The sequence below is a fragment of the Cnephaeus nilssonii genome, assembly GCF_951640355.1.
Source record: "Cnephaeus nilssonii genome assembly, chromosome: 10".
Classification (NCBI taxonomy): domain Eukaryota; kingdom Metazoa; phylum Chordata; class Mammalia; order Chiroptera; family Vespertilionidae; genus Cnephaeus; species Cnephaeus nilssonii.
In genome coordinates, this window is record NC_137081.1 from 47446350 (window position 1) to 47467264 (window position 20915).

The window sequence follows — 20915 nt, forward strand, 5'->3', positions numbered from 1 at the left end:
AACAAAAAAAAGAAATCTTTTGTTAAAGGAAAGGTTAAAGAACTACATGAATTGTAGTAAAGCAACTCCATCATTTAAGGGAGGTGATAGGCACACTCTAATCTGGACTGGTGCTGTAGAGAGGATTTTGTTGGGCTTGAACAAGATAGACATTTGTTTCTCTCTTATAGAACCAGCAGTAGAAGGCTACTTGGTATTTCCATGGTATCATCAGGGAACCAGGCACTTATCTTCCTACTCTGCTATTCTCTGCTGGTGGCTTCTATCCCTAACTTCACCTCATTGTCCAAAATAGCTTTTATAGCCATAACCTTCTCCACTCCAGGCTAGGTAGTAGGAATGGAGGAGGAAAAAGAAGGGTGTGCCATCTCTCTTTCAAAAAGACTTCCTGAAAGTCCTACATAACACTACTGCTTGCATTTCATCTTATTGATGACCACACTTAACTGAAGTCTGGTAAATGTAGCCTTTTATAAACACACTAGAGGCCCGGAGCACAAAATTCGTGCATGGGGATCGGGGGGTCCCCTCAGCCCACTCTGAACCCTCTCCAATCCGGGACCCCTCTGGGGATGTCCGACTGCCAGTTTTAGGCCCGATCCCCGGCAGTCGGATATCCCTCTCACAATCCGGGACTGCTGGCTCCTAATCGCTCACCTGCCTGCCTGCCTGGTTGCCCCTAACTGCCCGCCCCCCACCAGCCTGATCGCCCCTTACTGCCTCTGTGTGCTGGCCTCATCTCCCCTAATTGCCCCCTCCCACCCCCCGCCAGCCTGATCGCCCCTCACTGCCCCTGTATGCTGGCCTGATCACCCCTAACTGCCCCCCTCCGCCGGCCTGGCTGCTCCTAACTGCCCCCCCCCCCGCTGGCCTGGTCACTCCTTACTGCCCCCCTCTGATGGCCTGGTTGCCCCCAACTGCACCCCCCCTGCCAGCCTGTCACCCCTAACTGCCCCCCCCCCCACTGGCCTGGTTGCCTCTTACTGTCCCCCCTGCCAGCCTGGTCGCTCCCAAATGCCCCCCTCTGCTGGCCTGGTCACTCCTAACTGCCCCCCCCCTCCCCGCCTGGTCGTAGGCAGCCATCTTGTGAGGCCATGAGGGTTAATTTGCATATTACCTGAATAAAATGCCCAGATTGTTCACCTGAATAAAATTGGGATTCTGCTTCTGAAGAGAAAGGGGGGATGAAAATTGAGGTAGGCTGCTGTGGTCTTGACCAGGTGACACTGGGCATTTGTTCAGCTTTGAGGACCACTTTTTTGGGAGAGACATAGACATTTTGAAATGAATTTGGAAGAGAGAACCAAGGATGATGAGAGAACTGGAAATCATGTTATGGGAGGAATGATGGAAAAACTGGGGATTTTTGTTTGGAGGAGAATCAGGGGAACAATGGCTAGCTCTCTCTTCAAATATTCAAAGGACCATCCTATGGAAGAAAGATAAAACCTATTTTTAATGATTCTAAGGATAGGAAGGAAATTGTAGGCACATAGCATGCACCAAAAGAATGTTGGAATTAGACTTTAAGTTCTCTTTTAACTTTATAGTAAAGACCTTTTATAGTAGAGATGTGTACCATATATATGCATCTGTGAGTCTTTGATTTTGAGTTTATAAGTACTGCTGATTCTCTGTTTCTTTATATCAGAACTAGAGGCCTGGTACATGAAATTCGTGCGGGGGTGGAGGGGTCGTCCCTCAGCCCGGCCTGCACCCTCTCCAATCAGGGACCCCTCGGGGGATGTCCGATTGCCAGCCCACAGGGATCAGGCCTAAACCGGCAGTTGGACATCCCTCTCGCAATCCGGGACCTCTGACTCCTAACCGCTCACCCACCTGCCTTCCTGATCGCCCCAACCCCTCTGCCTGCAGGCCTGTTTGCCCCTAACTGCCCTCCCCTGCCGGCCTGATCGCTCCTAACCGCCTCTGCCTCGGCCCACGCTACTGTGGCTTTGTCCGGAAGGTGTGCGGTCTATCCAGTCTAATTAGCATATTACCCTTTTATTAGTATAGATTCCCCTTTGATAATGGTTACTATAGTGGTGATACTGTTAGAAGTTTATATTTTGAAAAGCTCAGGACTTTTCCTTTCGTGAGAGGTGGTCTCTGTTTCCTTCATGCTTAGTCTTTTTCAAAAGGTCAAGTCAAAACAGTTTCCACACTTAAGGGGAACTGAGAAGTCTTAGATTGTAGATACTAATATCAGAGTTTAGTAATTCCATATTGTCTAACTCAGAATCCAATAAATATTGCCACTTTCAACTTCTTTGGACTAAGATACCTGTGTTTATGCAACTGGTTAATTTTATTTTGTTAAATATGAATTCATTTTTAAAAAAAGAGATCTTTATTTTATTTATTTGTTTTTCTTAATCCTCACTCAAGGATATTTTTCCATTGATTTTTTTAGAGAGAGTGGAAGGGCGGGGGAGAGACAGAGTGAGAGACATCAGTTGGTTGCCTCCTATATGCACCCCAACCAGGGACAGTGATAAAGACTGCAACCACCGAGGTGTATGCCTTTGACTAGAATTGCATCCAGGACCTTCAGTCCATGGGCTGACACTATGCACTGAGCCAAACTGATTAGGGCTATTACAAGCATTTTAAACACTCCTGAAATGTAAGTGTTGAATACATCTTAAAGGTATTATCAAACAGAAAAATAAACTAGCAAAGAGTTAATTTATTTCATCAAGTAGTAAAAGTGCATGAAAACTTGCCTATTTTTGTGAATTAAGTTATATTTTTTTAGCTCACTTTTATTTTGAATATAGATATTTTTGTCTCTTGTGAACCTGGGATTTAAGAAATATTTACTTAAGTACAGAGTATAATTTAAAATAAAAGTATAATGTAGTAATAAGATAATATAAAATTTATGTATTGAGTCAACTTTATTTTGGCAGGGGAGAGGATCAGCTATCATTCTAATTAGGTTAATTTAGAAAGATTCTCAAACTGGGTTGCAGATTATGAATATAGAAGTTCTGGAGTATAAGCAAATACAGCATTGGGCAAAAGTAGGTTTACAGTTGTTTGTATAGAAAAAGACATAGAGTATGGAATAGATAGTCAATAATATTGTAATAACTATGTATGGTGCCAGGTAGGTAACTGAAATAGTGGGAGGAACACTTGGTAAAGTATATGATTGTCTAATCGCTATGCTGTACATCTGAAACTAATACAAAATAATGTTGAATGCAAACTGTAATTGAAAAATAAAATTAAATAAAAAAGAAAAAAATAATGAAAAAGATATTTAGGTAATGGTTATTACAAGAGCCTTATTAATTCAAAAGAATGTCACAATGCAACTGTGAACTTATTTTTTCCCTGTATATATGAAACAGAAAAAAAAAACCACTAAAAAATTCAAAGGGAGACAATATGTAGAGTTTAAAGTATCAGAAAACACTTGGCCAACAATAGTAACGATAGCTCTCATTGGTTGAACACTTACTCATGTACCAGGCCCATAGTCCTTATTCTATCTTTGTATTAATCTTATGAGCAGGAGCCCTTATTATTTCCATATTTAGATGGGGAAACTGAGACATGAAAATGAAACATGCCTGCCATAGTATTAATAAGAGATGGAGCTAGGGTTGGAACCCAGGCTGCATGACTCCAGGGCTTACCTCTGCAAAGTCGCTTGGCTTCTAAGCAGTCTATGCTTTCCCCTTCCTTACCTCCCCACCCCAGTTTTAGAGTAGCATATCAAGCATGCAGCCTTTCTTTCTTAACCTTCTGTGGAAAAACTGTTGGCTTTTAGACATGCTGGGCTGAATGGAAGAAGGGAAATATAGATTCTTAGATTTGATATGCTTTCCTAAAGTGCACCATGTACACACACACACACACACACACACACACACACATACTGGGAAGAATTGGAGAATCTTGTATTAACAGTGGAGGGAGTCTTGGCTATAAATAGTAGAGTAAGGGGTTTCAGTTTACAAAAGAACCCAAACTACCGTGTTTCAGGAAGTCATGTTCATTTGTTACTTGTTTTTCTAGGCCTTTGAAATCATTGCTTTCGCAATATTGCCTCAGGGCCTTTTTCTTCAGCATAGACTAATCTAAGACAAATTACATTGATCCAGAGATGTCTCCAAGTTCTCCTGGAAAGCCCTTAACTGGCCTGTGCTTGTATGGAAAAATGTTGCTGAAGAGGTTTCTGGTATCAGCAAAGATGCCTAGTACAGGTCCCACCACCTATGTGGTACGGTATCAGGAGCTCTGATAAGATATGGTATCCACCTAAAATCTGTCCCATCAAGTTGGCAAGGAAGGTATTTGGGCACTAGAGAATGCCTAAAATGCCACAGTGAGAAGATTCATTCTTTTGAGGGCTTCCTGTTTTCTGCTGAAAGTGCAAATACCCATGGAAGGGCTTTAAAAATCCCTTAAATATTGATGTAAGTTCACTGGGAGCAGATTTTGAAGGTCATTCATTGCCAATTCAGGCCAGGTAGAAAGCCACGAAAACTCCAGCCACAATATAGGAATCCAAGGGAGAGGGAAGGAAAGGATTTTTAGACAAGGGTGGGGAAATGAACCAGAGGTAGGACCATTGAAGTAGATAAGACCCTAATCGCCTCATTCCTGGGCTATCAGAAGAGCCTTTTAAGTTTAAGTTGCTTTCCCCTCTTTGTAACTTTACCCACAAAATGTAGTGAAGTGTTGAGTGGTCTTAATAAACAGTGAACATAACCCTTCTTGGAAAACTGGATTCACTTAGTTTCTGGCAGGAAATGGGATGGTTGTATTTGCTTGCTTGAGGAGAGCCACATTGCTGTGGGCTGGTAGTGTCCTAACGGTTGTTACTCTACGTCCTTAAGAGCACACAGATAAAACTTCAATTTATGTTTGTTGGGTTGAATTGAGTTTGGAGCCTCTGCTCTGTGAGGTGGAGACTTGTTAGGAGGGTCGTATGGTCTCTGTTACCAGGAAGCCTAGGGCTGGGATTATGGCAATGGGATATTTTATTCCTTTTGGAATGGTTAGATGTCTAGGTTTACATAAATCCATTCTCATTCAATCAGAAAGAAGGTAACAACTTAAAATGATCAAGTTTTCCTGTGGATGTGTTGTAAAGGCATTATCACAAATAATTCTAGTCAAAGAATGTTTGTAGCATTTTTCTACCTATAAGAGAAAGTTTAGAGAACTAGGTTAATGAATATCTTATCACTTTTGGGAAGAATTTGAAATTTTATTCTTTGGAACCTAGGACCTGCAGAGTTTCTGAACTTTCTATATGGAAAACTTATAAAGCTTAGTTTCAGTTGATTAAAATCCTGATTTTCTTCATGTCCCCAGTTCTCTGCCATATGTTGAGGCCTGAGCTGAGGTTAATAGGAATCCTTTTATAATTATAGAAAGGTAACTATGTCCAAGTTTAATGTGCAGTGTAAGGATTTAAGGTCTACTCTGGGAAAGCCTGTATATTTATTTTCAATTATTTTTTGGTGTTGAAATTATACACTTACAATATTCCACATAAAAACTCCAGAGGATCATCTGAGATTGAGTGATTTAAAATAGACAAAAATGTAAAAATTCTCATTGTAGGAAAATAGAAAAGTGCATGAAGAAGATAAAAGAAACCAATGGCAGGCTTGGTTTTGGCTCTAGCTTGACCTCTGTTTCTTGGAATAAATCTTGATGTTTAGGCTTGCCGTTGACTCCAGACTGGGCCAATGGATACTTGTTCATGGCCAGGAGGCAACACAACCACCACACATTCTTGTTCTCAATTCTGAGCCTCCTAGGGGCAAAGTGGCTCCTAAAAGCAAGGTTTTGGAAATGGGGACTAAACAGGTCTTATTTGGTGAAGGTATTGATCCTTGAGTATTTTATTTCCTAGAATGTTAGAATTGAATGAGGGATGGGAATGCCCAGGAGGGAACCACTCTTTATGGAGGGATTGCTGAATTCAGGCATTGCGCTAAATCCTCACCAGAACCTGATTTTGCAGGTCAGAGATTTTGCAGGTAAGGACATTGCATACCAGAGAGTTTAAATCCAAATTCACCAAGCTGAGTCAGCTAAGCAGCAAATATTGAGTGAAGATTCAATGGGAATAAGAGGAACAGCTCCTGTCTTCATGGAACTTAGAGTTTAGTTTGATTTGGGGACAGTCAATGCTATTGCAAGAGTTGAAACTGATGTGCCTCTTGGCTCTTAATCTGGTATTTTCTCCATTAGTATTTTATTTTATTTTATTACTAGAGGCCCGATGCATGAAATTCGTGCAAGGGGCTCGGCCCCCGCCACTGGGGCTGCCGCCTCTGCCTCAGCTCTCGCAGCCCCACCTTCATCCAGAAGGTAGTCCGGTCTAATTAGCATATTATGCTTTTATTGTATAGGATTATTTTTTGTTTTAAAAATCTTTATTGTTAAAAGTATTATATATGACCCCCCTTTTCCCCTTTGACCTCTTCTATAGGGCCATCATCTCCCAACTCTTCCATTAGTATTTTATTTTAACTCATAAAAAACTCTGCATTTATTACTAAAAGGAATTAATTTAATTATTATAATACCTAAGGTCCCACTCATATATTGTCTAATTCAGGACTGTCACCCAATTTTCAGAAATGAGACAGCCACTGAAAACTCTATTTTTGGCCAAATTCTTAAATGTGATTGCCTTTTTAAAAAGTGTAACACAGGCAAAATTTCAGTAAGCAATGGTTTTAATTATTTGTGTCAGTTATTAGAGATTTTATTGTAGGTACTTCCTAGTACAGTTTATTACTAAAACCATTACTTTTTTCCATAAAATTCTAAGCTTCTATTTTAATAGATGGTTTAAAAATTTTTACTGTCATTACTTAAAATACAGATTAGGCAATATCTTAGGAAATATACTTTACCCTTTTTCTTCTTGCTTCTGGCAATCCATTGCTAATGAATTCATAATTCTATTTAACCTGCCATTAATATTGGGACATTATAAGTTCACCATATATAGTCAGAAGCTCAAACACCATCTCATTACACATAGATATCAGTTGATGACAATATAATGTTGTTGATTCTATGTCAACAAACTATTGAGTTGTTTCAAGTCATCACAATCACATTGTAACATGAAGTGATGACATTTATGGAGCCTGGAAGTGATTTGGAGACCTATAAATGCTGTTTGAGCCCAGGCAGAACAAACCAGGGCAAAGGACACCTGGTGTGACAGATAACCTGCTGTAACTTGGCATGTTCTGAAGTTCTCTTTGGGTCAATCTGTTAAAATCAACATAAGAGGAGACACAAGAAATTTAGTGTCATTCTACCTTGAAAATCTTTGCAAATATAAAAGGTCCTATTTTATAGATTCCCAAGTTAACAAAATCAGCTTTACCTTTGTCTCTGTCTAGGGAAACTAAACTCATGATGTTATGTTAGTGAATTGCTTATAATAAAAATTATAAATTTTGATTTGTAGAATCAGATGTTCTCTTGTAGCCTTTTTTGGGGGGAGGGGCAGTGTGCAGAGTACTCTCCACTTCAGGGTAATGCTGGATATAAATAATATTTTGCATAATATGGGGGCGAGGGGAAGCAGTCTCATTCTTCATTGAATTAGCAGAGAATGACCTGAACTTCTAAATAGGCTCCCAAGGATTTGGGGCTGACTTCTTAGAGTCTTCATGCAAGTCAGCATGGAAAATGACTGTTGAATTGTTGAATTATTTTTAGACTTTAAACAGCAGGGTCCCTTATAAAAGTCCACAAATCATCAAGATCTCAAGACTTTATCTTTTGGAACTCATCTTGGCCTCACCCATATATCCTAATGCACCATATATTGTTCATTTATTGAGGGTCATCTGGGTACTAGGAGGTACTGTGCTAGGCACTGGGATTACAGAAGTATTTATTCCTGCCTTAGGAGCTTAAGGTTTAGAATAATGTTCTGTTCATGGTAGAATCATAATAAATTACTGTCACCTACTATCACTCTTCTTTTGGTTATTTAATTGCATCTGCTTCTTCTGTTCTCTATATCATGTCATGGTTGGAGAATAGGGTTTCTGCTTATAAAACCCTTTCTGAGATATAACTTGTCCCTAGAGGAAAAAAAAAATACAAAAACACTTTGTAAAACACTAGCAAAACCAGCTCTTTAAAAAAGTAATGACAATACATTTTTATTAAAAATGTTGACTTTAGTTTACCAGATGGTTAATTATCAGTACTTATTATCCAAGAACAGGCTTTTAAACTAAATAACTAAATAACATGGAGTAAGAGAAGAGGAATATAGCAAGGTGTTTGCACAATTCGGTCAAGAATTACGAATGATTTAGCCTATGACTAGAGAATTACCAAATCCACCAGTTGGGAGTCAGTTTCTTCTCCTTTTGCTGCTATTGTTGTAATTTCCAGGATCAAGCCATTGTTTATTTGATAATCTGATGTTAATCTGCTTCTTAAACTGACCAAAAAAGATTCTTGAAGCTTTAACACATCTGTATTAATTTGATTATGGTTCAACACTTGGGTCTAATTAACCAGAAAAACCCTGGTTTGATGCTGTCTATAAATGCTGTGTTTGGGTTAATAGTGGGTCTGTCACCATTTATAAACCTTAAGCAGGAAAGCTGCCTGCATGGAGATGCATATAGTTGCTTATTTCTCACAAATCTCTCTCTTTCTTTTTTGAGTGTTTGATTTCATTTAACCATTTTCCAATATTTATATTGCTAATTAAGAAGCCATATAGGAATACTTTGGGCAATTTGGGCTAGAAATAAGTTCTTTAAATTGGGGTGATTTATAGTTTTGGTATAAGTGTGTTAAATCATTAAGTGCTGAAGGGCATTTTACTCTTTTCTTAAGTAGTCTGATTCATTGGGTACTTATTTACTGAGCAGGCAGACTCTCTTAAATTTTCTTCTGTTTGGATAGTGTTCTTTTCAAATCCTACATAAGTATAGCTCTTTGGCCATTAAAGAAGTAAATAACCAGTTAGACCCTTGGGAGGAGTGGTGACTAAGGCCTTATTTTTCTTCCATGCGGAGGAGGAGTTCATCTATAGTAACCTCAGCAGATTTAGCTGATAGAGAAAGCACTGCGTGAATTATTGGGGGAAGTAGCAATAAAGACTAATACATTTCAGTGTTTGGGTATTTGCTGACAGGAAGTTTTCATTGCTGAGCATTTTTGGTAAAAGCTTGGGAAATTTTTTTGAATGTTTTAGGCACTTACATGAATATATATATATATATATATATATATATATATATATATATATGTAATGAGTGTATGTGGTAGGGGTAGGGAGAGGACATTTGAAGAAATTATTTTTTGTTCTGATAATTATACAGATGTGAAAGGTTGCACCAAAAAGCAGGTGTGTTTAGGACTTTGGTTTTCATAGCAGCAATCCTTTATGTTAATGAGGAACTGAGGGTTTTAGATTTGCTTTTTTTCCCCCTGGTGTGAGGCGCCCCCACCCCCCTCCGCCTCAACTCTGCCTCCCCCCTGACCCCCCTCCCCAGTGGGGAAGCCTGTGGACGGACTGTGGAACATTCCAGGGTGAAACAGGCCTCCCTGGAACTTAGATTCTTTATCACACTCCCAGGGGAGTTCATTTCAAGTTGCTGGTACTAGCAGCTGCAGCCTGATATTGCCCAATCCCAGGCCCTCTTATTGATGGGTGGGAGGGAGTGGGATTGCTGTTTAAAAATTTTTATTATCTTTAGAAGGGAAGAATTTATTATAGGGGTTTTCTTAGATGATCTCTTTCATGTGGGTTAAGACGTTTTGAGCTCTGAATGTCCAAGCTGCTTAGAGGTTCTAAGATGTTTTCAAATAGTGGTGGTACTGCCACGCTCTAGGGGGTGTTTGGTCATGTATAGGGTTGTTACAGTGACTAGGGGATGGGCACTACTGGAATCCCACATGTGGGGGCCAGGGACACTATACATCTTACTTTGCCCAGGGCAATTGAATAATTGCTTCACCCTATATGTATGCCCAGCATCCTCTCAAGAGCACCTGAGAAGTGAGCAGAGTTGATTGACACTAGTTGTAGGGGTAGGAGGTACTCAATGAAAAATAAAGTGGATGTAAGAGACTACGGGGAAGAGGAGAAAGGTAGGTAGCTAGTGTTTAGATGAAAATGGAGAAGAGTAGCTCAATCAGAAAAGGTGGAAACTTAATTTCCCACTTCTCAGAATTGAGGGTCTACTTTGATAGTGCATCACATTATTCTGCTGGCTTTTGACCATTGAAAATACACTTTAAAATTAAGCAATTATTTAAACAATCTTTGAGATCAACTGACTATTTTGCGGGTTGACTGAATTATGTAGGCTGGATGTTCAGTCACATTCAGCTTGGAGAGGACGGTGAGGAAAGGACAAGAGAGAACTTTTGGTGGCATCTCTGGACCATGTTGGCCATTTGTCATGCAAGTGGAGTGGCTTTGGATTAGGCCTGGGACAACTAGAGGGACTGCAAGGTGAAGCCCATCTCTGCTAGCAGCCTGTTAGTGAGCTGCCCACCAGCCTGCTCACTGAGCTCATGCTCTGGGCAAGGTTCCGAGGAATGAAGTGGAGCCCCAAATTCTTTTCATGGCCAAAGTCCAGGCTTGCATCTGCCCAGAGGGGACCTTTAGTATCAACACAGTTACTGGCACTAAGTGATTTCTAACGTTTCTCACTCTCAATCCATTTGGTCATGTCATTCTTTTTTCTTTTATTTTGTGAAATATATTTTTATTGATTTCAGAGAGGAAGGGAGAAGAAGAGAGAGATAGAAACATCAATGATGACAGAGAGAGTCATTGATCAGCTGCCTCCTGCCTGCCCCCTAATGGGGATCGAGCTCACAACCCGGGCATGTGTCCTTGACCAGAATCGAACACAGGAAAGTTCAGTCTGCAGGCCAATGCTCTATCCACTGAGCCAAACTGGCTAGGGCTGATCATGTCATTCCTTTGCTTGGTATTCAAGATCCCCTCTTTTCCATCTCCCCAGCCTTGTTGTCTACCACTCTACAAGAGGTTTTCTGTGCTTTGTCCATGGAGGCCTGGTCATTAGGCCTTCACCCATGTTAGGCTTCTCTCAAGTTGTTTGAGCCCTCCACACTGCCTGCCCCTTCCTGCTCATCCCAACACCCCAGTGCAGTGCCGCTTTCCTTCATGAAGGCTCCTCGGATCACTCTAGCTGTGATGTTAATTTTTTTTCTCCCCAAGACCAGTTGGTTCTTAATTGTCTCTGCTGCTTACGTGGAACCAAAGCATCTGTTGTCATTTGGCATAGCTTTGGAGTCAGGCTGCCTAGATGTGAATTCCTGATCCACGGTCGACTAGCTGTGAGATTTGATCAAACCTCAGTTTCCTCATCTATGAGATGGGGTTATCAATATTATCTCACAGGGTTGTTGTGAAGACAACTGAGATAATATATAGAAAGCACTTGAATACTTCTGGCACATAGAAATTCTGGGTGGTGATTGAAAGGTGTCATTTGTTTTGTGGGAAGTGGGATGAAAAAGAGCGTAGACCCTGGAATCACACAGGTCCTATTCTGAATTAGACTCTGACATTTTCTACCTCTGAGACCCTGGGGGAAACTTATTAATATCTCTGAGGTTCAATTTTCCCTTCTATTAAATAAGTACAAATCCCACTTCATAATATGTCTAAGAGGGTTTAATGGATGTGTATAAAGCCTGACACATAGCAAGCTCAATAAATAGCAGTTATTGTTGTTGCAAGGTTATTTAATTTATAATGTATGAATAAATTTATAAACTATGAAAAGGACTATATCTTAGCTTTCTTTATTTATTCCACAAACCCTACAACAATGTTTTGCACTTAGTAGATATGACTTTTTTGTGGCTTTATTGAATCTGAATCACATTCATTTGTTCCTTTTTATTTTTATTGCACTTAAGTGATGTGTGTACATGATCACTCATCAATTGACTTGTAGGTTTTGCTTCCAAGTCTTTGATTTCTTGAAATGTCCTCTTACTATTGTTTTGCTCTATCAAAACATCAGGGCTCTGAAACAATAATTTGGAAAGAGCAGTCAATTCAGTGGTTTGCAAACTGTGTTAAAACACACACACACACACACACACACACACACACACACACACACACACACATTCTGGCCACCTATTTAGTGGTCTGTTATAAAACCAGGCAGCAAAAATACTGCACAGAAAGAGAGGGTAGGTTGGCTTGCTGAGCATGTCTTGTTTCAGTTCCATCAGTTGAGTCCTTGACGGTTCCATCAGTTGACATTAGGCAGAACAGGGTCTTCCACACAATTTGTTACCCTTGGCTGTCGTGGCTGCAATGTAAAGTTTTAGAAATAAGCAAGCAATTAAATCTTCAAAAGAGGACTGGCCTTGCTAGTGTGCATAAGGTGTGAGAATTATAGTGAACCATCACCCAACTTATAAACATCAGAAGTATGTCTATCAATATCAAGGGAATAAAAATAAAGTACAGAAAAAGTGAAGTAAAATTACGGATGAATTAAGGAATTGCCTGTTAAAACTTATTTGTCTCTTTGAGTTCAATGAAGTGGTACTATTAAAATGTCATGTTGTATTTTTTTTACATGTATTTTTGTTGATTTCAGAGAGGAAGGGAGAGGGAGAAAGACATAGAAACATTAATGATGAGAGAGAATCACTGATCGGCTGCCTCCTGCATGCCCCACAGTGGGTGTTGAGCCCACAACCTGGGCATGTGCCCTGACCAAGAATAGAACCGTGACTTCCTGCTTCATAGTTTGACACTCAACCACTGAGCCACGCCAGCTGGGCACATGCAGTTTTAAAAAGAGCACCACGTGTCTGGAAGGACCAGCACATATTAAGAGGATCTATCAGGAAAATAGGATTTGCCATATAAATGACCTTACTCTGTTAACTTTTGGCAATGTTCTCTTGACTAACTTGCCTTTCTCTCCTAAGAAGAGAATTCATGAGCCAGAAGAGAAACTTATAAGGAAAGGGTAAAATAATGAGATGGTTATTAATGTGACTCAATGTTTTTCTCCTTTTGCAAACTTCTGAATATTCCTCTTATTTTAAATTATTCCAGATTTCATTTTTGGTATAATTTTAAAACAGAGTAAATTCCAATTTGAAGTCTCATTATTTGCCTTGATGGTTTTATATATCTCTGATATATAATCATCCCAAGAGACTGAATTTTATAAAGAAGAATCTTTATTACCTCATGAATATATGTTGACTGTTTCCTGTGTGCCCAGAGCTAGAGGCTGTACAATATACAGAAGTGGTGTTTTCTTTTTTTTAAAATATATATTTTATTGATTTTTTACAGAGAGGAAGAGAGGGGATAGAGAGTTAGAAACATCGATGAGAGAGAAACATCGATCAGCTGCCTCCTGCACACCCCCCACTGGGGATGTGCCCGCAACCAAGGCACATGCCCTTGACCGGAATCGAACCTGGGACCCTTGAGTCCGCAGGCCGACGCTCTATCCACTGAGCCAAACCGGTTTCGGCAGAAGTGGTGTTTTCAATCCACTGTTCCTCCCCATCCTGGAAAAACACACGATTTATTCCCTCCTCTAGGCACTACCTGTTACTCTAATATCTTATCTTAGCACATTCTTAGTCCAACACTTAGACCAGAAAGCTTGTGATATTCTATTTATAAAGAATGAGTTACTTTTGTTTTTTTCTGCAGCTTGGGGCTCTGTGGGGTTCGGAAAATAAGTTTATCTTTACATCTAATATAATTTTTTTTGAAGAGCTAGAACCGCCCCCCCCCTTTTAATTTCCTTGAATTGTTTTTGATTGTTGCAAATTTTCCTAAGAATTTTCATGTGCAACGTTTGCTGCCAGGTAGGCTACTAGTCTCCAATTGGATTACATGAGCATATGCTATGGATTCCATACCAGCCCAATTAATGAACTCAATTAATGTTGATAGCAACTTTGGAAAAATGTCAAATTTTTATACTGATTCTTGAGTTTGGTAGGTGTGTGTGTGTGTGTGTGTGTGTGTGTGTGTGTGTGTGAAAGGAAACATAGAACAGTGGTCAATATAGCACTGATACTGGAACAGAACTGTCAGGTCTAAATCCTTGCTTTGTACATATTTTCTATTTGATCTTGGGCAAGTTACTGCACTGCTCTATGCCTCAATTTTTTTATGTTCAGAATAATGGTAGCTATCTCATAGGGTTGTTATGAAGATGAAATGATAACATTGGCAAAGTGCTTAGATCAGTGTATGCATTTAAGTACCACATGTGCATTTTTTTCTCATGTTTGCACCATCTATTTTTATTCTTGGGAAAGGGTAGTACTGGAGAGATAGGGTGTCCATTTGGTTCTAAAGGTTCCTCGTCAATAGCTGCCTGTTTTTTAACAAAAGCTTTTCTCTCCCAGCATGCATTATGATGTTTTCTTCCTTATATTTTATTAGAGGAGAAACATTTAAGGCTATTGTTTGCAAAATTAACCTTTGGTTAAAACTGGTATGGTTGAATATGGATGTTTAGAGACCATTTGCTGAAAAAAGTTTTAAATTTTGCTCTACTTAGATTTTTTTCTCCCATAAAGTTTGTTTGGTTCCAGTGAAATTCACTCCCACTTCCATTGTTTTTTGCACTTCAAGTTATTGAACTGTAAAGTGTAGATAATGTCTAATAACTTCTAGAGAGGTTGTAAGTAAAGGCTACTCATTTAAAATAAAACACTCAGAAAATAAAGTGCATACTTGAAATTAGGGGCACCTGCAACTGTTTATCAGGCCAGATCTAGATCTATTCACCAGCCGTTTTAAAAAAATATGTATTTTTAATTGATTTCAGAGAGGTGGGGAGAGAAAGAGCTAGAAACATCAATGATGAGAGAGAATCATTGATTGGCTGCCTCCTGCATGGCCCCCTACTTAGAACTGAGCCTGCAAACCGGGCATGTGCCCTGACCAGGAATCAAACTGTGGTCTGGTTCATAGGTCAATGCTTAAACACTGAGCCACGCTGTCCAGGCCACCAACAGTTTTTTAAAAATTTTTATTGAATTTATTGGGGAGACATTGGTTAATAAAATTGTATAGGTTTCAGGTATAAAATTCTATAATACATCACCTGTATTTTGTATTGTATGTTCACCACGCAAAGTCACGCCTGCTTCCATCACTATATACCCCCCCCCCCCCCCCCCTTTACCCCTTTCTACCTCCCCAACCTTCTTTCCCTCTGGTATTCATCATACTGTTGTTTGTTTCTCCAGCAGTTTGTTTTTGTAAACAGTACATGTTACCTTTATAATAGAACGAACGACAGGCTTCTGACCCTAGTGGAGCATATTGGTTGATGGCCAAGAGACTACCCAGCAATGATAGAGTGTTAATCACTTGGGAGTTATAACAGGCATGGAAGTTAATATTAAAAAAGTGAATTTGACAAATGATTTATCATGGATATTTTGGTAAATTGGGTTTTTGATATATTACTTTAGATAACTATTTGGGAGATCAAATGTAAATGGCACTAATTATAGAGTTAGTTAATTGCAAAATTTCCCCTATTGGGTTACATTTTACGTGATTGATTTTAAATAACTGGCTTTGAAGTGCTTTAAAAATATGTCTTAGGTGTCTATTTTGTGTGTATGTGTTTTTTTATGATGTGTTTAATTTTGTAGTTTAGCAAAAAACAAAAACAAAAAACCACAACCAACAATAAAAAAAACCAGACCTCAAAATCTGACTTGAATTGCTTAAGAAATACTGTTCTACTGTTAAATAGCAGAATCAGGAGCTAAATCAGTGTTTGCTGTTTTAAGCCATTAAATCCTTGGGATGATTTTTTACATAGCAAAAGCCATCTGATTACACAAGCATACTTAACATTTCCAAAAATAAACTTGAGTTTGAGGAAAAAGGAGAAATATTTCTAAGTATATGTATTTTCAAGACAGGCAATATATTGCTCTGAATTTTCTTCTGAATACTTAGTTTCTAAGTTTATGCTTTTCCTTTTTCCATACCAATATTAAGCTCTTTGTAAGTGGACTGACCTTTGGATTGTTATAATTCTTCAACCTGAAGTTATTAGATACTAAGGGAAACAAATGTACTGAACTTTCAAATGTAATATGTTGGGTTACTAACAATAGACCTAATTGATAAAAGTGATTTAATATATGTTGTGTTAATAGCTAAACCCCCAAAGCCCCTAATCTCCCATGGAAATATTGCTTTGTAGAATAAAATCCAGTGAGAAGTTCTGGGATTCCAGAGTGAATTTGTACATTCCTTAGGGGCATTTTTGCAAGGGAGGTTGTTGTGCTTTAAAGGTAGTTGATAAGAGACCTGCACCACCAACCCCAGACCTGCACCACCAACCACCATCATGCATTAGTCTATAGAAGGTATTTGGGTGTACGTATTCCTGTACCACTCGGTACCACCATTTAGCCAAGGGAAGTTTCTGACCATTTGCAGCATACATTATAAATCAGGATGTCACTAACAGACAATCAGATTTGAACATTCCATGAACAAAGTAGCCTATATCCCCTAGGAATAGATCACTTAACTATGTTTATGTCATGCTGTTGATATGCCTGCATTTGCACAAGTCAGGATAGCACATTGTTTATTTATTTTAGGAGTAGGCAATTGATCTGTATATTTACCTAATTTGGGGTTAATGAGCCAAAAATTGAAATGGGTAATTTAGCATGATTGCTTAAAGTACATGGGGAAAATACAATTATTCTTCCAAACCCCAAATTGCTTCTCTCCCACCTTGGGTTTGTGGAAGAGTAATTTTGAGTCTTCTCCAAGTTGTGCTTGTGTTGGCTACAGTCTTTAAAAATTTTTCTACTTGGCACATAATGCATGAGGAGATTACTGGTCAGATATTCAGGGAAGCTCAGAGGATTTCCAACTGCCCTGGGGAGACCCAGGAAATTAGTCCCCTGGGGAGACCCAGGAAAATCACAGGATATATTGGTTAAATGAAATGAACTTGTTTAAGTTACACTCTCTCTGGTATCAACATGGGATAATCACTGCCACTTGGAAATGTGGCAACTTTTGGTGCCAAGTTTGTGCACTCTGGTTGGCTGCAGAAATACTTGTATGTTTTTTTAAAAACTTTTTTTTTTTTTAGAGATGAAATTATAGAACTGGCATCTTACAAATTCCTTAAACAAAAAGCTCTTAATCTGAATCTAAGAATGAGGGGACCATAAATTGCTCTAAATGATGTAGTAAGAAGGCACTTTAATAAAAATATAGGGTGGAGAACTGCAAAAAGCACAGTGAAGCAATGAAAAGTTACTCATGATGTTTGATGTTATCAATCAAAGATAACCACTGTCAATACTGATCTTTTTTATGCTTCTAGCCCACATCCATATATGACTCTGGTATAGGCAAAATTTTGCATCCTTGTCTTTGCTACATTATATTACAAATATTTCTCTTAATCATTTAACAGTCCTTCATAATCATTTTAATGAGTTCCTAAAATATAGATATTTTCCTATCATTGGACATTTAGGAGGTTTTCAATTTTCTTTATTATAAATAATTTCAGGGGTCCTCAAACTTTTTAAACAGGGGGCCAGTTCACTGTCCCTCAGACCGTTGGAGGGCCTGACTATAGTTAAAAAAAAACAACTATGAACAAATTCCTATGCACACTGCACTTATCTTATTTTGAAGTAAAAAACCAAAACGGCACAAACACCCGCATGTGGCCCTCGGGGCGTAGTTTGAGGACGCCTGAATTAAGTGATACAAATCTCTAGTTCCTTAGAAAAAATACCTAGAAGTAAAGTACTAAGTTACAGAATTAGCACTTTAAAAAAGCAAGATACACGTTGTTGAATTGCTTTCCATATATACTCTAATCATCAGCCATGTATAAAAATGATCTTCCTGCAGACCCTAAGACTGAGGATATAATCATTATAAAAATGTTTTTCTAATTTTATAAGATAACATATATTCCTTTGATTACTAATTAGTGAATGATTTTTCATCATTATTAAAAACTGTATTTCTTCTGTGAAATATCTATTCTTTTTCTTTTTAACTGGTTTCCTGTTGTTTGTGGGATTGCAGAATGTAGCACTGAGCATTTTCGCTGTGAAAATGGGCATTGCATTCCTGTATCCTGGAGGTGTGACGGGACCAAAGACTGTTTGGATGACTCTGATGAAGTTGGTTGCCGTAAGTGGGGCGTGGCTACTCTAAGCTCTGTTTTGAGAAACACAAGTCCTTCATGGTGATTTCAGCTGTAACAAAAGGGTTGTGTCTTTAGTGGTAGATACAGGACTTGGTGCAAGTCTGTTGAGATCTGTGTGGTTGAATAGAAAACTGATGGTATTAATAATTGTCTCACTCCCCCTTGAAGAAGGGGCTCAATTCACATCAGTTTCCATTTTACCTTGTATCATGTGACCTTGATATGGAAACCAATTTGGAAGTGGTTTTCTGAAGCCAGTATGTGACTATTTCAGATTATTCACTCTGGAAATTTTGTGCACCAATAAGAACAAACAAAAAACACACAATGCTACCTGAACTACGGTGATTTGTAACTCCAGGAGTCTGTTTTAATATAAAGGATGTAGTATAATGTGTGTGAATTATCATAAAGAGATCACAGAAGTGGCTAATGTGATTTTATGTTTTAAAAAATTTATTTAAGAACATGATAATGTACCCCCCCAAATTAACTAGTGATAAAATTACTTACTAGTACACATGTATTTCTTCCTTTAGTTCTCAGCAATATTCTGAGGTAAATTTCATATTAGAAAACTGAGGCTTAGAGAAGTAAGTCATTTATTAAAGGTTCCCCAGTTGGCGCACCAATCCAACCCTTATATCCATTGCTTTCCCAAAATGCCACAGGCAATCAATCACATTCCTGCAATTTTATTCATTCTGATAGGTGTGCAGAGAAGGGTTATCATCCACAAACTAGGAAAGCAGGTGGAAAAGTAATTTTGTTTTGAAATGTTGACCAAACTATGGCACAACAGAACAGTCAAACTTTGGGGTAATGTTTGAATGGCAATGCATTTGAAAATGGGAGGAAGAGTGAGAAGTGCTTCTCAAACTTTCATGTACAAATGGATTAAAGTACAGATTTGGATTCCATATGATTGAGGTGGGAGCGGAGATTCTGTATTTCTTACAAACTCCCAGGTTATGCTGATGTTGCTCGTCTGTGAACCATACTTTGAGCAAGAGAGTAGTTCTATTTGTAGAGACATGATCATGTGCTATTTATTTGCCTCGTCTGGGCTTACTGAGTTCATTTTATGTTAAACCTAAAGAGCAATAAGAGTGTATTCTGAGATAAAGGAATAAATGAACAGTTATACCAACAACTCTTCAGAGGTTGTTATTATATTTTAGTGATGATAACAATACCAATGACAATAGTGATAGCAACAAACATTATATGGTGCTTTCACATACATTATTTAACTTGTTTTTCAATAGCAAACCATGAGATAGAGTAAGTATAGCTTCCATTTTAGCTGCATACATTGTGGCTCAGAGAATCTGCCAAAGATTCTAAAGCAAGTAAATTGTAAAAATAATAGTTATGTTACTGTGTCTTTTTATCCAAATTTCAAGAGTTTTCCAATTCATCATGATGCTTTATTACAATTATAGTTATTATAAAACATTTCAGATAATTTAATAATAATTCATGGTTAACTTTTACTTAAATAAAATTTTGTTTAATATTTTTTTGTCATACCTTTGTACATATGTGTGTTTGGCTGTTTTATTCTCTATATTTTCATATTGCCTTGGGTCATCAGTTTCTTGTGATGCTATTGCTGAGATTGTAGTGAAATCTGACTGGAGTTCACACACTCTAGTATAGGGTTGTTTACTATTTGCCATCAAATATATTGAGCAGGAGTTGATATATAGGCTTTTGAAATAAGCATTGCTTGTTGGTATAATAGGGTGGTTGTTTGACATAATGAGTCTTTTCCTGGTTTGTTTTAGCTGCCGCTACTTGCCAGCCAGACTATTTCCAGTGTCATCATAAAGAGCTATGCATCCCTAACTCCTGGGTGTGTGACGGTGAGCAGGACTGTGATGATGGCTCAGATGAAGATCAGCATTGCTGTAAGTGTTTATGGAGGAGTCTTGTTTTGGTACTTTGGACACCTAAAACCTAACCTGATACAAATACAAAACATAATGGGACGATTCTTTGTAAATGCTGAGTTGAGCCTTACACAACAATGCCAGCATTCTTGCTCAGATTGGATGATATTGAAAGTGTGAATGTGCTGAAGGATTATAATTATACCCTGGCAATTTGGAAATGGCTAGATAGGTTCCTAGTCTTTAATTTGGATTATGTTATGCTCAAGAAAGAGATGAAGCATTTATTGGTATCTATGGGTGGGGTATTCATTTGTGTGGTTGGCATTTGGATGGCCCTTTTGATCCAGCAGCACACTCTGCTTTCAAACCTTCCACCTCCTCTGCCCCAGTACTGAACTCTCTTAATTTCAATTGAGTGGAGCAAGTAGGTAGGTCTGTTGGAGGCTTTATTGGTGGCTGTTCCAGTGACTGCTGCCAAAGCCACTGCGGGATGAACTACCATGGCAAAGAAAGTAATAGCAGTTATTAGTAACTGCTGCATTTCTGGGCACTGAAAGGGTTCAGGGCAGTGCTTGTGTGGTTCACTTGGGCATACCACACAGAGTCCTAACCTTTTACTTCTGTGCCTGCTGCCTGAACGCTCATTTCTATATGCTCCTTCCTTTCTTTTGTCTTAGCTAACTGCTGCTTCTCCTAAAGACCCAGGTAAGGTGTTCCTCCTCAAGGAAGCTATCCCTGTTCACGTCCCATCCCAGAGTGAATTAGGCACCCCTCTCTGATG

At 38.7% G+C, this 20915-nt stretch overlaps 1 protein-coding gene across 1 annotated transcript in view; it reads left to right on the plus strand.

Annotated features, from left to right (window-relative positions):
- Positions 1-20915, plus strand: part of LRP2 (LDL receptor related protein 2) — a 201182-nt gene that overhangs the window by 23444 nt on the left and 156823 nt on the right. Inside the window, exons 2-3 of the mRNA XM_079781761.1 lie at positions 18113-18220; positions 20027-20149. Of these exons, the coding sequence (XP_079637887.1) occupies positions 18113-18220; positions 20027-20149 (231 nt within the window). The remainder of the gene's footprint in view (positions 1-18112; positions 18221-20026; positions 20150-20915) is intronic.